General features: G+C 33.3%; 1 protein-coding gene across 7 annotated transcripts in view; it reads left to right on the forward strand.

Annotated features, from left to right (window-relative positions):
• Nucleotides 1–18,057, forward strand: part of LOC143257006 (dmX-like protein 2) — a 202,811-nt gene that overhangs the window by 84,397 nt on the left and 100,357 nt on the right. For all 7 annotated transcript variants that reach the window (XR_013031661.1, XR_013031660.1, XM_076515072.1 and 4 more), the window contains exons 24-27: nt 8,925–9,156; nt 11,148–11,349; nt 11,620–11,907; nt 14,384–14,536. Coding sequence is in view for 5 of the 7 variants with exons in the window: in XM_076515072.1 (XP_076371187.1) it covers nt 8,925–9,156; nt 11,148–11,349; nt 11,620–11,907; nt 14,384–14,536 (875 nt within the window). In the remaining 2 variants the exon portion in view is untranslated. The remainder of the gene's footprint in view (nt 1–8,924; nt 9,157–11,147; nt 11,350–11,619; nt 11,908–14,383; nt 14,537–18,057) is intronic.

The raw sequence follows: 18,057 nt of genomic DNA on the forward strand, positions 1-18,057 counted from the left end.
GACTTCCCAGGGAAAGTTCTCTTCTTTCAGTTTACCTCCTCAGAGATCTAAACCACCCACCCATGTGTTTGTCATGCGTGGTAACCCATGAAGAGGAAGAGAGGATCTAGGTGGTTAAGGGGTCCAACCCTAACACACTACTTTGGCCTTGAATTCCTCTAGATGGGTGGCCTTGGGGTGGGCCCCCTTGGGTCAGTCAGCTGGTTCACTTGGGCTAGGGTCAGCCAAGTACCAGTGTGGGATGTTTTCAGCAGGTGTTGTGGACATTGTATCTGATGCTGGTGTTTGGTTATAATGCTCACAAAACCCTGGCATTGCTGTATTGTCGTTGTTTGGCATTGTAGTACATCCCTCGTAGGGCTCCATGGTGTGTGGGATCAGTGGGCACCGAAATATCCCTTTTTTTATTATGGATCCTCCAAATAAAAATTTAAATAAAATAGTGAGAAAATAGTCCATAGGTAAACAGCCATGACTTGAAGATTCTAAACAGCAATCTTCAACATCTGTAACACCTGTTGTACCTCATTTTCTTATACTGCATTCTCTTTCAAACAAACCTTTTGGGCAAACGTCTCCATTTTTCATTTAGAAGGGACTAGAGGGATTTGCTGGCTTTCCAAAGTCAATAAAGAATCTTTCATCTGGGGATATATTGGTGGAAGCATCCACATCTCAACATAGTGAACTCCTCTTGCATTCAAAGGTGATTGAGGATACACCTAGTGAGGTTACACCTCATGCTACTTTGAATTCATCATGAGGAGTTATTGTTGAGAGAGATTTGAAGAACATCCCCCAGTCAGAGATTCTTGCTGGTTCCTCCACCCAAGGAGTTTCTGCAGTGAGGCATATCTCCACTCACAAAGATGGAATTACGATGAATACCAATATCCTCATTCTCACATTTACATGACCACATCCACCTGCTACCATCAAGGCAGGTTATCTTAATTGCAGGTTATGGCCATACATTCCCAACCCTTTCAGATGTTTCTAGTGCCACCGGTTTGGTCACTCAAAGACATCATGTTGTGGCTCCTAGACGTATGCTCCTTGCGGTGGTAAAAACCACAATGCTTATGAGTGTGAAATGGACCCTTGTTACATCAGTTGCAATGGCTCTCACCCATCCTACTTTTCTTCTTGCCCTTCTTGTCCACTACTTCATCTCGGACGTATGTTTCTGCACTTCATTCCACAACTACAGTGGAAGTGGAGTGCTGATGGATTTCTCTGCACCTCCAAAAGAATCATTCTTAAACCAAATGAAAAGTCTTTTGACCTCCATGGTTAAAAAAGTTAATGAATCAACTCCAATATCCATCTCTGTTCCTTACATACATTCCAGCAAATCCTAAGATCCACTTCCTTTGGTTTCGTGTACATGCAGTACCTCAGATACATCTTCTCCTACCCCAAGATGCAAAACGATCATTCGTTTATGTCCTCAGTCACTATAATCCTCTTCCAACAGCAAAGACCTGCCCAATCAACACAGGGTAGGATCCATGGAGGTCAATAAATCTCCCTCTAATAAAAACAGTAAAGAAAAAAAAACGTGGTCCTAAACAGAAGGGTTCTCCACCCAATTTGCCTACACATAAATAAAAATGGCCAACATGATATAATGGAACTGTCAAGGTTTACATTCTAATCTGGATGACATCAAAACACTGATTGCTTCCTACCAGTCTGTATGTCTTTCCTTTCAGGAAACATTTCTGAAACCTACCAATACAGTCACATTTTAGCAGTTTTTTTTTTACAGAAATGACAGGCTGTGTGATGGACGAGTGCAAGGAGGGGTGGCACTGTTGGTTGATCAGCATGTGCCCACTCTGTCTTTGCCACTAAATACACACTTGGAGGCCATAGCCATCCATGTTTCCTTGGGTCATACCATCACTGTTTGTTCTCTCTACCTGTCACCTGGAGAGGCCTATGATCAATCATACCTTGATGCTCTCATTGAACAGTTGCTGTCTCCCCTTTTAATCCTGGGGAACATTAATGGACATCATTCCCTCTGGGGAAGTGCTGGCATTGATAGAAGGGGTCGCTCCATAGAGCGTATGCTCTCTGATCAAAACCTTTCTCTTTTCAATACTGGTTCTTATACTTATTTTCATGCACCTAGTCAGTCCTTTACTACTATTGATCTCTCAGTTTGCTCTCCTTCATTATTCTCCCATTTTTCATGGAGGGTTGACAATAATCCACGAGACAGTGATCATTTTCCTATAATTTTGAGAGAGACTGGCTGTGGTCAATGCCATCCGACCCATGTACCCTGGTAGAAGCTGGATCAAGCAAACTGGCCATCTTTCACTGTTCTTGCAGAACTTGATCTTGCCATCATATGTAAGCTATCAGTAGATGGCTGTGTGGCAACAGTAACTGACTGTATTATATAAGCAGCTGCTCAATGTATTCCTAAAACCTCGACACATTTTTCATGATATCCTCGTCCTTGGTGGAATTCTGCCTGCCACATGGTGCTGAAGGCTCAAAAACAGCACTGGGATACTTTTTGTAGATGTCCTACACTCTTGCACCCCATCACTTTTCTGCATGCCTGTGCAAATGCTCGGTGGGTAAGACATCAAAACCAGAATGAATCTTGGATTAAGTTCACAATCAGCATATGTTCTGCCACCAGTTTCAAAGTCATATGGGACAAGATTCAAAAGGTCAGTGGGCAATATAATTCCGTCTCACTTTCGATCTTGCTCTCTGATGGCCAGGAAGTTGGTGATACCCAGAGCATTGCCAATACTCTTGGTGAAAACTTTTGCCAGGTATCTCACTTCTTAGCCATCAAGACTCAGGCAGAGCAATCATTTCTTTCCTTTCGAGCTGATTGTTTCTCTGACTATAATCATCTCTTTACACTGGTGGAGCTCAAACTGGTTTGGTTCCTTGAATCAAACGACATTTTGTATCAATATTTAATATTCTTTAACATTGAGAAGGCTTATGACACAACATGGTGGTATGGCATTTTGTGAGACCTCCATATATATGGGTTACATGGCCATTTGCCAATTTTTATTAAACATTTTTTAATGTACAGGAGATTCCAAGTTCCTTTTCTAAAGGAACTTGCAAACGGGCTCTATGTTGAAGACTTTCACATCTCATGTCAATTGTCAAACATGAGGAATATTGAGGAACAGCTACAAACTGCCCTCGATTATTTACTGAAGTGGACCACAGCAAGCAGCTTTAACTTCTTTCTCTCTAAAACCGTTTGCATGCATTTTTGCCACCATTGGGGTACTTTGGCTCTGCACTTGACCTTTCCACACTCCCCAAGTTCAGAGCTTATACATAGTCTCATGAACCTTCTTTGCACTTCTACCGTTTGCAACTGTCTTTACTATATGCTTTGAATCTTCATTCCTTACCAGAGCATCCCACCTGGGGTTGTGTTTTCCTTCCTCATTGGGCCATAGTTTTTCAGAACAGACAATCTGCCATTGCTCCTTTTGGCCTTCAAGTCCAGGTGCAATTGGATGAATTGGATCTGTGCTTGGATAACATTGCTGTATCCACTGGTCAGTCCATCCTATCATGGCATTTAACAGTCCCAGAATGTGACCTATCTTTAATTCATCTGAGAAAAGTCGACACTCCAAATTGTTAATACTGTCTGTTATTTGCTGAACCTCTTTCGAACCATCCTTCCATTCCCATTTATACAGATGGTTTGAAATCAGGTGACTGGGTGGGCTCTGCCATGGTCTTTTGTGGTTTGGTGGTTGCATGCAGAATCCCTCTACAGCTTCTGTGTTCTCTGCTGCACTGTATGCCATTTCTCTTGCCCTGGATTACATAGTAGGTAAGCAGTAGACAAACTGCACTATTTATACTGACTTGCTTATTTTCTCTACTGGCCTTGGAATCACTTCACATTAGTTCACATCCTGTTCTCACTGATACTCAAAACTGACTAGTCCATTTCTCTTAAACATCTACTTCTATCCAGTTTTTCTTGATACCAAGCCATGTTGGTATTTGCAGGAACGAGCTTGCTGACACTGCAGCTAAATCTATCTGCTCTGGCTTTATCACCGCTGTGCTTGTTCCATACATGGACTATGGTCCTGTATTCAAGGCTCGGCTTCATGCCAGCTGGCAGTCAGCTTAGAGTGAGCAACGTGAAAACAAGCTTTTCTAAATAAAACCCTCTATTGGGCTTTGGCTGTCTTGCTTCCATAAGGATTGGAAAGAGGAAGTTGTTCTAAGTAGACTACATATTGGTCACAGTCTTTTCACTCATCATTTTCTTTTTTCTGGAACTGATGCACCAATGTGTGGTCTGTGTAACACTCAGGTCACAATAAGCCACATTCTACTTTCTTGCAGTCATTGAGAGTCATAATGACGGCACTATTTTAAACATATTCTGTCCCAAGTGTTATCGGTGATGGTGACACTATCCACCTTGGACTTTGAAATGTTTATAGTTTTTTAAAGGCCATTAATCTTTTTCATTTATACATTAGACTTTTTTTTGTAATGTGATTCACTTTCAAGAATCACAGTCTGTCTAGTTTAATTTGAAATTAGAAAATGGCCATAACATCAAATATCTCAAAATCAGGACTGGAAAGGCAAACTTCAGGTGACTAATGCTGCTGTTTGAACTACCTGTTAGTCATCCTGGTGAGTTATTAAAATTTTGCTACAAGTCATTTTAAAAAAGTAAAGTATTAAAAGATTTAAAAGGACATAACGTCAACTAACTCAGAACCAGGACTGGAAAGGCCAACTTCAGGTGACTGATGGTGTTTATAGACTTATCTGTTAGTCTTCCTCGAGAGTTATGATAATTACAGTTATGTTACGGAAGGTCCTTTACAACTTGTATTACTGTATTTTTCTCTTACTGCTGTAGACCAGATGTAAATATTGGTTTTATGCTGTGTTTTTTTTCAACTTTGTTTTTTTTTACTTTAAATTCCTTTTATGAATTTTTCTAAATATTTTTTAATTTTAACTTTTTACCAGATGATTGGCACAGATAGCCTAGCTGCTTTGTGCCATAAAATGCCAAATCAACCAACCAACCACACCTGTGATTTTTCTTTGAGTCATCTGATGGTTTGAAATCAGGTGACTGTAGGCTCTGCTATGGTATGTTGTGGTTTGGTGGTTGTGCATAGGATCCGCTCTACAGTTACTTGTTCACTACTGAAGTGTATGTCATTTATCTTGTCTTGGATCCTCTAGAAGCTATGCAGTACACAAACTGTCGTTATACTGATTTGTTGGGTCTGAAATCACTTCACATTAGTTCTCACCCTGTTCTCATCAAAATTCAAAACTGACTGGCTCATCTCTCTATCTTCCCTTTCATATCCAGTTTTTCTGGATACCAGGCCACATTGGTATTTCCAGGAATGAGCCCTCTGACACAGCAGCTAAGTCTGTTTCCTCTGGTGCTATCACTGCTCTGCCTGTCCCATAAATGGATTATGGTGATGTATTCAGGGCTCGGGTTTGCAGTCAACTTGGAGTGAGAAACACAATAACAAGTTTCCAGGCCAAACTTTCTGTTGCTGTTTGGATGTCTTGTTTCCATAAGGATTAAAAGGAGGAACTTGTCCTGGCAAAGCTGAGCATTGATCACATTTTTTATTTTCACATTTTCTTTTATGTGGGACTGATGCACCAGTGTGTGATCTTCATGACGTTCAAGTCACAATAGCCTGTATCTTATTGTGCCATTGTTGGCACCATTTTAGACATGTTTTTTCCAGAACTTTACTCCTGATGCTGGTAGTGTCATTGTCTATGGTGGTGCTGTCCACCTTACTAATGTTTTTTTAAATATATAAGGGCCATTAGCCTTTTGAATGCTATTTAAATTTTTATATATTATTTGAAGTTTCTTTATTTTTATCTTGGTTAATTTTTGCATTTTACAAGGATTTTTGTATTATGTTTTTTTGCCAGTTGTTTGGCACAGATGGCTGAGTTACTTTGTACCAATAAATGCTAAACAATTGACCAACCAAAAAAATGTGAAATTTCAAGCAGACTAAAGACACAACCAATCTTCTTGAAATCTTGGATCAAAAGAACATGATAGTCTTTTCTGTAGTTTAGAATGGCTTAGAAAACCAGTAGAGGGACATTCTGAGCTGTTGATTGGTTATTTGCATGCCATATATTGTAGTAAGAGTATATAAGAGACTTTCTAAAAATGGAAAGAGGTGAATGGGGGGGCCACTGTTTGTTTCAGTATATATGCCGTGTCTCAGAAAATAAAAAGGTGAGGTTATTATTTTATACTCTATCTTGTTAATATTGGTAATTTGAGTTCCTAACTTGTACAAATCTACAGACTTTATTTTGACATCATAAGCATCAGATTTGAATCAGTGCCTTATTCAACATACCATGTGACTCACAGAAATCAATATTTACCTGTATTCTTTTAATATTTACTTTTAATTAAAGAAATTATCTCATATACATGATAGAAAGTTTGAATTATAATCTACAACTTAATACCAAATTTATTAATATATATTCACAAAATAGTTGTTCAATAAAATTTTGAATTGAAGTCAACAAATATGAAGATAAGGCCTTTGATCCATGACCTATTGCAACAGAGTAAAATTGTTTTATACAGACTTGACCATTTTAACAAACTTTGCAATCTGCATGGTTACATGATGGTTACAAAGTTTATAAAGTGGTCAACTACATTGAAAGTTATATTCATGGTATTTTTGCAAAATTTGGCCATCTTTTATTAACAGTTAAAAGCTGGTTTTTTTACACACACACACACAAATGCAGTTTTTAGTTAAGTATTTTTGTTAAAGATTTGTCTTAATACATGGCGATTTTTGTATTAAGATTAAAAACTTTCATCTCATAGTTTTTAAATTTAATTTGTATGTTCTCTAGAACCTCTTGAATGAATATTGTAAGGTTTTTTCAGTAAAACTATACTTTAAATGTATTTTCTATATCTTAACACACTATAGGCTCAGTCCACTGGACCAGTCTTGTAATTCCCACAACAAAAAGAACATAAATCATTTTTCTTCCTAGAATGACTGTAGGCTAGAACATAAAATTGCAATTATTTCTCATATAGAGCTTAGGCTCGACAGTTGACAACTGTTTTCATTTAGTTTTTATTGTTTTATTGTTCTTTGAACTGTGTATAACTGATAAACACAAATAATACACTAGAAATCATCCAGCAAATGCATTTTTCATGTTGTGGTTTGAATTACATAAAGTATGTGCTTCTCATGTACGTATGTCATGGAAACTTTTTTCATCTTATTCATCTAATATCTTCTCATGTTTTCTTGTCTTGCCCAATAAGATATTTTTTTGTTACTTTTATAACAACACAAAAAATTATACTCAAAAACAAAGAATTTGATACTTGAAGTTTTAATAAAAGTTAACCATAATTTTTGGTTGGATTATTTTTAGTTCTACATTGAAATTTTACTTACTTAGGAATACAATAATAATAATATGCATAAAGAATACAGTGTCTTTAACTAGTATGATTTAAGTGACTTTCTTAATAAACTGTAAGTGTATTAAAATAATTTCTTTTTTTTGGTCAAAAATTGAAACCTTTTCTTTATGTTGGCTATGAGTTATGTATTAGCAAACAGAGAGAATTACTGAAATTTTATGAAGGGCAGTTTGTAATAGGAGGATGTGGCATGTGGGTTTGGCTTTCTGGTTTATACTCCTGTATATCAAGATTATTGAAGATTATGATATTAGATTGCCTTAGAAGTATCTATATTATAATTTATATTTTGTATTAAAGTTAGCTCAAATAGAGTTTGAAAGAATATGTAAATTTGGAAGTTTGGAGCAAAAAGCTGTTACATGATGTAAAGAAGTGAGAATTGAAGAATTTTTCAAATATATTATTTTGAAATTAAGAAATTATATAATATCAAAATTTAAATTGTAAACTACATTTTGATGCTGAGTTTATTGAAATACAGTTGATAATAAAAGTAGATTTAATTAAATTTTGAATGTAGCTGTGAAATGCTCATGACCTGTGCACTTTTACCTATCTCTATCTATAGGGTTAACCTTTTCTTTATCAAATATTTTTCCTCTTATTTCTTTAATATTAATTTTGGGTGCACCTTTAAGTTTATGTATTTGTTAAATATTGCATTTTTAAGTTTAAAAATTCACAACCTTGTTTCTAAAATATTGTTTATTGAATATCTCTCAACATCATTTTTCAAATAAAAATTGATATCTTTGTAAAAAAAAAGAAGGGATTTTTAATGTTAATTTTATTTATCATTAGGACATGCAATAAAAATAATGAAGTACACTGGTAATTAATTATGTTGGTCAGGAGTTTAACAATTTGATCTTATGTACTAATTTCATGATCTTGTGTTGTGATTTTTGTAAATTTGTGAAAAATTCAGATTTAAATACATATAAGTATAAAGATTACATGAAATATAGTGATATCTTGAATCATAAGAGAAAAATTTAAATCTTCAAAATTATGATTATGAATGTGCAAATAATATATAAATATGTTAGTGAGGTAAAACATTATTTTTGTTGTTATTTTAAGGGTTTTTTGAAATACAAATAGGAAGAAACCTGGGCTTTTTTTTCAATTATGGAAGCTGACATCTTGATTGTTTTTAGCAAAGCTGTTTTCTTTATTTATTTTGAATGCATGCAATCAGTCACCTTAATCGAATTATATTTATAAATGCATGTTTGAAATAGAAGATTTAATTGTTTTAAATATTTTTATTTTTCTACTTATGTATGATTTTTGAGTTTCTTAAGTTATATTTATGAAAATATTTTTACTTCTAAAAATTTTGCTTTTCTGTTACTTCAGTGTTTTAAGCTTTTATTCCTGTTTCTGTTAACAGGTTTAGATGATATAAGACAGGATAAAGACATATACAAGGACACAGAAGTAGTGGTGGGTAGCTGTAATCTTGTAGAGGAGAAGTTACTAAGTCGTACACGTAAGACCTCCCAGATTTCTTTCTCCTCCTCTCCTACCTCTCGTATACCAAGGAGCATTTCCTCAAATATCTTAACAGGTGGAATAGATTCCAAAAAGAAACGACAAGCACAAATGAAAACTACTCCTGCAAGGTAGTTAATGTTTTTGTTTTTTCATTCTTTATTATTATTCGTTTTCACCTTTAATTTGGGAAAGCTTTTCATAATGTGAGATGTAATGCAATAGTTTTGTTTAATCTTAAGAGATAAAAGTTTATATGTGATCTCTGTTGATCTGATTTTGTTATGAAATAAAAGATGATTTAGGTTTTGCTGTTGGAACAGTCTACATTTCTTACATGTGGTGCATAGTTTTGTAGTTATATACCAGCATACCCTGCAAACATCAACAATTTTCTCTCCTTAGTGCATGGTCATGTGAAGTTATGTACCATCATGAACTGCGAATTTCAAACTTTCCTTTTTTTATTACATGGTCTTGTGAAGTTATAAACCAATTTGCCTTGTAAAAGTCACCAGTTCCAATGTGAAGTGCATGATCTTAAATTTTTTTAAACTAGCATACTGTGTAACTGTATTTCCTCTGATAGTTCTTTTTCTTGTAAAGTTATATACCAGCATGCTCTGCAACTATCAGTATTTTCTCTTGTGCATGGCAGTCTGAGGTTACATATCAACATGCCCTGTGACCATTAAAATTTACTGAGTAGTGCATGGTCTTGTTAAGTTTTATACCAACATGTCTTGCAAATGTATACATTTCCTCTGCATAGTGCATGGTTTTGTTAAGTAAGTTATACAGGTAATTCTTGTGACTGTCAACCCATGCACGTCGGAGGATGTGCATGTAGAAATTTTGTATTTCATTAAAGATTCTTAACAAACTTCAATGATATGATTATTTAATGATGTCCTCAAGCTATTTTAAATTAGATAAAATAAGTAAGATAAATTACAAAACATAAAATGATATACAGAACATAGAATTTAAAATTAATAAGGTCCAGAGATCCATACATACTCAACTCTGGTGACTGTCAACATTTCTTCTGTATAGTACATGATTTTGTAGAGTTGCATATCAACATGCTTTGTTTTAAGTTAGTTGTAGGGTTCATTGATTGTGTATAGGGTTTGCAAAATTTAATCTTTATATCCTGGTGGCAACATACTGCCATTTCTGAATTTGTATTCATAAAAGCTAACTTATTAATAGCACCATATTTGAAGCTCACAAATCTCTTCAAGCATAAAGTATAATCACTACTGAATCATTTTTGAACACCAATTAGATTTTGTTTGTCTTTTTTTGGTAAATTTATAAGCTATAATTTGTGCCAGCTGTCTCTGTAGTACACCATTGTACGTTACATTTATAACCATTGAACCAGGTTTCAATCATAAATGACTTACAGACTACATTGATGATGTGGTACAAGATTCTTCAGCATTTCTTTTCTGTCATATCTCGTTCATTTCATAAAATAAGTGACTGCGCTTTAAAGAATAGTTTCAATTCAATGTTTTGTTGTTTCGGCTGATTTTTATTTTATTGTTTAGCACACCCATATTTTTGTTGGTGTTTCTTTACTGAGGTAATCCACAGCCTAATGATGCCATGAAACACCACAAATTTGAAGACAAAAATCACACATTGAAAATAATATAATTTTTTTATACATTCTATCTCCTTTTTCTGAATCTGTTCAGATATTTCATCAAGACTTGCTCCCCTCTTTTATTTTCAAATTACCAACAGGAGTTTTGTTAAAGTGAAGAGCAACTACCACAATAATATACTTCAACAAAGTAACATTCACTATTTTATAAATTACATGAGATACAAATAAATAATGTTTACAAAGACCACAAATTATCAACTACATTTCATATTTTGACAATATTTATTTATGCAGAATGAAAGGTTAAATATTTATACTTCTACAGTTAAAATTAGTTAGCAGTTTGGACTTTTCTTTATTACTTATCCAAACAAATATTAATGGAATTTCTCAGTTTACATTGCTTTTTTATTTTGAGTAGTTCTTATCACTACTAAACTGTTTTTATATTTTTACCTGCTTCATTAGGAGAAAAGTTATTCTGTATGAATTTTTGTTTAGTGACACTACAATCAATGACAGTCCTTTACCAGACTTTGGTATCTTTGAGGCTAGCCAATTAGCCTGTCCTATTTTGCCTCAATTCCACCCAAAGCAGCTAATGGAACTTTTGAGTTCAGGAAAGATTCATCGAGTCAAAGCAATCTTGAGTCATTTAGTACGGCATCTATCTGGTACTGAGCAGGTATTAGATATTAAAAATGTTAGTGTATATTGTGTTTCATGTTTTAAGTGCAGTTTCTTTAATGACTTAACTTTTTTACTTTGAACATTAGGGGATTAAATTTTCATAGTAAATATTTCACTGATCAAGGACCTGAAGTGATATTAAAGTATTTTCAAGCTAATGGCTAGTTTTACCTTTTTCTGTTAGTTAATATAACTGATATTACTTAAATTGTGTTTTTTGATGTTGTAGAGTGTGTACTGATTTATTCATTATTTTTTTTTATTGATACCCATCCACCACCAGCAACAGAAAGATTACTTACAGTTACCTGATCATTTTGATGACAGTGACACAGATATAAGTAGTCCTCACTCCTGGACCAAATTCCAAACACTGGCAATAGCTCCCACTTCTCCCAACCAGTGTAGTCTACTGAATTCTCAGGGATCTGTGTCAGTGTATCCAGAAGTCCAACTAGATTATGTTGAAATTACTTCCATCCCTCCTCTACCATTGTCTGTTCTTTTGGCTGCAGATAGAGAAATAACCACTAGATCAACCTGCACTTGTACAAATGATGGAAATGTAAAGGTATTTGGCAAGCATATTGGAATTGCCATTAGTTGATAACTGTAGTTAGCATTGTATTCATCTATGTATACATATTATATATGTTAGTATTGAAAATGATCATGGAAATAGTGAGGAAAATGGATAAAAAAGGTACATGTTATAGGAATGCTTTCCCTTTATTATTTGAAAATGTAACTGCACCACATATTGCTATTTTACAAGTTGGTTCATTGTTATCCAGTTAATCAGTATTGAAAGTGATACCCCAGTGTAAAGCCATAAAAGTATAAATAGTTACTATATCCAGTAGTAGTGTAAATCTAGTCATGGTTCCTAAGAATGAAATACTACATGACAAGCTTGTAAAAATAAGTCTTGCTGATAAAAGCAAAAAAAGACAAAACTCGTGTGTTTCAAAAAGAGCTGTGTGCAAGACTGAAGAGAGTACATGTAAGTGGCACTTTTATTTATAGAAGTGGTTAAAATATAAAAGCAAAACTCTCTAAAAGTGATGTGCATTTACTTGACAAACAAACAGTATTACAGAGAAACTACAGTACTTTAAATTTTTCACTACCATTAACATGTGTCCCCCTCTAAAGTGGTATAATGGGGGTTTTGAATTTTGTACGAACAACAAAAAAGGAGTACTCACCTTAACTTTCCAAATTTCACAAGTTTAAAGTTTCAAATTAGTAATGTATATGAATAAATCTGGTGCTGAAAAAGTTATCTATTTATAAACATGACAGAGAAAGTGTTAATTATTATTTAAACTAGTTCTTCATAATATGTTAAATAACTGACATTTCTATTACGATATATTTGCTCTTCTAACTGAATAGCTTTTCTCAACTAGCACTGTCCTCTACTGGTACAAATCTTCAATGCATGCCACTAGCTTTCTGCCTGCTGCTTTTGCATATCAACATGCAAATTATCATACAATTCACCACCAATAAGAGCAGGACACCACTCCCATCATAGCCAGTGCCATCTTCACATCTGCATTCCTTAATCACTTACCAGTTGGTTGTATTACTGTAAAGACATGTTTGTTGTTTTTTTCCAGAGATTTGTTAGTGTTTTCATTTATGGTACTGACTTCTTTTCTTTCTTTCTTTTTTATATTTATCTAAATTTTTGCATTTTGTTATTGTGCCAGCATATTTTGTTTGTTGGTTTTTTCACTTTTTCTTTTTGTATTGTAGATCCCAGTTTGTAACAATTGGTACCTGACCAGGTATACTTTTGTTTTTTTGTTTTTGTATTGAAAACCCTAAACCCTCATTGTATTCTGTGACCATGCTAGTTATCGATTACATTGTAGCCCTTCCTACTGTTTTACTGATATAGATCCAGGTGTTAGTTGTGTCTTTCATATTTTTTGTTATCTATAAATAAATTATTCCAAATAAGGTTTAGGTTATACACACTGTAGAGATGGGAGTATTCTATAGGACTGCTAGTAGTTCTCTCTAGTGGTATATATGTAAAAATGGCTGGTATGGGTAGAGAAAGCTCTACGTAGAGGAGTGAACAACGTTTCGACCTTCTTCGGTCATCGTCAGGTACCCATACCAGCCGTTTTTACATATATATATTTTTCTCTACAAGTGGGTTTTCCTGTCATCATGGATCTCTAATGGTATGTTGCTTCCCATATATTTGTCCAGGATCATACACACATGGACTAACATGAATAAAGCAGACAGAGATTGCTGCCCATTTCTGCAGCTACACTGTTTGTAATTTGGTACAAATTAGGAATTCAAATTACTAATACTGACAAGCTTCCATGTACAATAAGATCCTTGTATCTTTTTATTTTGCTGAGATATAGCTTATGTACTGAATCAGATACAGTGGCACTGTTTAACACTTTCCAATTTTTTGAAACACTCCATTATATAACCTTACTACAATGTATGTTATGTGAATAACCATTCAACAGCTTAGAATGCCCCCAGAGTGGTTTTCTCAGCCAATTTAATCTTTGAGCAAATTAAAGACACAACCTACCTCATTGAAATCTTGGATCAAAAGAATGTAGCAATCTTTTCAAAGTTTCATATTTTTTAAAATTTAAATACATTTTAGTTACTTACCTTAATAATTTATAGTGGAATTCTATGGTACCCATGTTGTTATTTATAATTTTTTAGTTACTCAACTATATATATCAATGCAGAAAGTATTTTAATTTTGTGTACATCAGTGTACATTGCATTTCAGTATTAAGTATTCATATTAGTAATTACATCAGATGTATGTGATCTTTACACTTATGTTATATAAAAATAGTTGAGGTAAATGTTTCACATTTATATCAGATTGATTGTAAGGTTACTCCATATAATTTTTTGTTTTGTTCTGTATGTCTTATTTAGTTTATCTCAAATTTAACTCAATTTATGTTTAGTGTTAAAAACTCATCCTTATAATATAAAATGTTTTCAAAGTCATTCATGAGGTTATTTTATTTGTGCTTTAGGATTACAGTGATTTGTTTATGCCTGATGGTCAAGAAGTGGAGGATTCTTTGGATGCCATTTTGAACAACAGTTTTCATCTAGGGACAAAGAAAGAAACTCAAAAATCACATGTACCAGAGCATCATTTTTTAACATTGTTTGACAAAAGACAGGCAAGCTTTATAGTGTAAAAAATTAGAGTAAAGTGTTATTGACTAGATATCATTATTTAAACACTTAAGTTATTTCTAAAAATAATTCTATTATTATTGAACAAGAGATACATTGAAGTAAATCGTTTTTTTCATTCACATATTTATTCACGTTACCCAATTTGCATGAGCACTGCCATTAACCCTATCACCATTGGTATACTTTACTGCTCATGGCACAAGGTTTTTTTCATTCACATATTTATTCACGTTACCCAATTTGCATGAGCACTGCCATTAACCCTATCACCATTGGTATACTTTACTGCTCATGGCCAAGGTTTTTTTCATTCACATATTTATTCATGTTACCCAATTTGCATGAGCACTGCCATTAACCCTATCACCATTGGTATACTTTACTGCTCATGGCACAAGGTTTTAGTGTCTTACATTCAAAAGTTTATCAAACTACATTTTCTTAATGTTATACCAATTAGAATAGCACAAAACCTTACCTAGTAATCCATATTTAAATATTATAAAGTTCATAGAATTAATAAGTCAGTATTTAAAAAAAAAAATACTTGAATTTCTCCTAGTGACCCATGTTACAAATTTTGTCTTAGCATATCATCATTCCTGTTTTATTCACCACCACTTAGAAAAGTACAAAAGTAAGTGTAAATTACTCTAATAAATGTGGTTTGTCTGAGCAATGACAGTTTTATAGTCTTCAGTTTTGTTTGGTTACTTAGCTATCAAATAGAGGGTCGGACCCTTCCTGCCGCACGTATCTATTACATCCTCTCTTTCATAATTTATTAATTGTTTTTATTGTGTTAGAAGGTCAAGGTTTTCATCTATCAAGTGACATATAACATTATGTACTTAACAGTTAAATGTCAGTTTCACTTGGAGTACCAACATTGTTCCTGTGGGAAAGTTAATGACTAGCTTCGATAAATTCATAATGACTTTTGTTGCAGAGTTTGAAAATTTTGAGAGATAAGTGAATTTGTCTACTCTTTGCATGTTATTAGTATATTATTTGGTGCATTACTTAAAGTCAAATTAAGTGCAATACTATAGGTAATATAAAAATTAGGATTAACTCTTCAATAATCAAGAGCAGGAAAATAAAGATTGGATAAATATTTTATTTCTTGGTTTTTCATGTTTATTCTTAATGTAAAATTATAAAGTTACTAAAATGTAAAAATAGGAATCTTTTGAAGTTAGTTAAGATTAGATTAAATAAAATAATAATAATGTTTCATGAGACATGCAAGCAAGAAGCTTGTAGTAGCTTGTGGGTTATAAAAGTTGATGGCGTAATATAAGCTGCATGTGCCCCAAGTAATTTAGAACTTGTTATGGGTTGTATGGATAGTAATTACACACAGCTCAAAAGGCATTAAAACAAGAATATTTAATTATAAATAGATATTTTTTTTTGAACATATAGCTATTTAGGATAGATGAATGTAGTTTCATGTTACAACTTGAAGTCATCCTAGAAATAAAGCAAAAGGGTAGTTTAGATTTATTTTGACTTTTATTTGGTGGTTACCACGTTATCCAAATTGACAGATTCCATTTTGAGATAGGTTAGAGAAAACAACATATAAACTATGAAATTTTGACTGAAAAAAATGCTTGAAATGCATTTAGGAGGTTTAAGGGATTGCAAAAAGGAAATTTGAGATTTTTAAGCTGCAAATGAGTATTTGTAATTTTAAAATAAACATTACTTTGCATACAAACTATTCAAAACAAATACTCAATATATTCATGGAAAAATCTTTTTTATTTTATTAAGAATACTAAATCTGTCAAATGGTGTATTATTCATAACATGATTGAAAGATAATGTATATGTTATAATCAAAACAGTATTTTTTACATTTTCATTCTTATGTTTTTGTCATGAATGTTACTGAAAAATATAAAAAAATGGAGGCAGTTCTTGTGCAATTAATAGTTCAAATAATTGCCTGAAACAGAATATATGAAAGGAATCTGTGTGAAATGCATGGACAGTTGGATAAAGACTGTGTTTACTCCTGTTTGAATTTTATTCTGTGCTATCAGATGAGCCAACAGAATTGAATGGATTAATACTACTAACAAAAAAGCATTGCAGGAGGAAGTATATATATTTGTTCCAAACATAGCCAAAGATAAAATTAGGTTATGAAACTAAAGCAACTTCTGGTCAGCAAAAATTTCTGAAACATTCACAAAGTCCAACAGTAAAAGTAAATTGGCAAGCTGCAGTTGTGGATAAAATGAGGAAACATGATTTTGTGTAAAGTAAAGTAAACTATTTGACTGGTGAAACAAGTAATATTATTTCAAATAGTATTGGTAAAGAAAGTATTACTGAAACAGCAACCTTGTTTACATAGTATGATGAATTGATCTCAAACTTCACAATGACCACTTAGGCATAAGAATGGACAGATGTTGACACAAGGTTTTCTCAGACAAATGTAACTAACAGAGGAAAAGGAGTTTCAAACCAAACTTCAGGGGGACAAAGTGTCTACAACTGGAAATTAAATAACCAGCAGTGATAATCTACTATATACAGGCATGGAAAATCAAGTATTCTTGAATTTAGTTGAACATACGTTTTATTTGAACGTTTTTTTTAATTTTCAGTTGGAGATTGTAGATCAAATAATGCTTCTCATTATGAAATTTAGGTTACATTTAATATTTGAAGACCTTAACTGCAAGTTTGGAATTTCAACAAACTTAACCTGCAAAATTTGTAATTCTTGAATTGTTGTCTTAGCTGAGCAGTCAAAATCACTTGTATATAATTTGACTTCCAAGAGTAATAAAACTATCATTATACAGCATGCACAATTGATTGGGCAGAAACAATCATTCAGATGCCAACTAATCTCAAGACTAAAAGCTAGACTTCTAGCAACAAAACTGTAAATTTATTGTGTGTGTAGGGGGGGGGAGTGTAATTTTGAACTTCCTTCTTCATGAAGATGAAATTGTGGGATCCTATGTGGGTTTTACTATTGATGACTTCTGTTACAATGAGGAGTGAAACTTAACATTGTGGCTATTGCAAAATACAAACCACAACTAAGTATTGAAAATGTGACAGCCACAAGATATATTGCTTATGTATGCAAATAGCAGCACATTCACTTAAACTTTTTGCTGACATTATTATCATTTGTGGTAAATTAGGAAAATTAAAAGCTGACCTAATACAAAATACTAATGAAAGCAATTAATACACTATAATATCCACTATACTTCATCAAAAGATTTTTTCATATTAAAATTCATCATTCTGAAATCTGCATTTTTATCTTTCTTAGGTTTTTTGTACAGCTTTTACTCAGCAATTGCTCTGCTACTTATAACAAGCTTTAAAGTAAATGTAACCAGGTAAACTTTCTTGCATTTTTTTCCAACTTTCTTGATACACGTACATTTTGTGTATGTTACTAAAAAAGCTGCCAGGTAAAGACAATGTAACCTGAAGGCAAGAAACTAGTGTTGTTGTT

Source organism: Tachypleus tridentatus, chromosome 1, assembly GCF_004210375.1.
Source record: "Tachypleus tridentatus isolate NWPU-2018 chromosome 1, ASM421037v1, whole genome shotgun sequence".
NCBI lineage: Eukaryota > Metazoa > Arthropoda > Merostomata > Xiphosura > Limulidae > Tachypleus > Tachypleus tridentatus.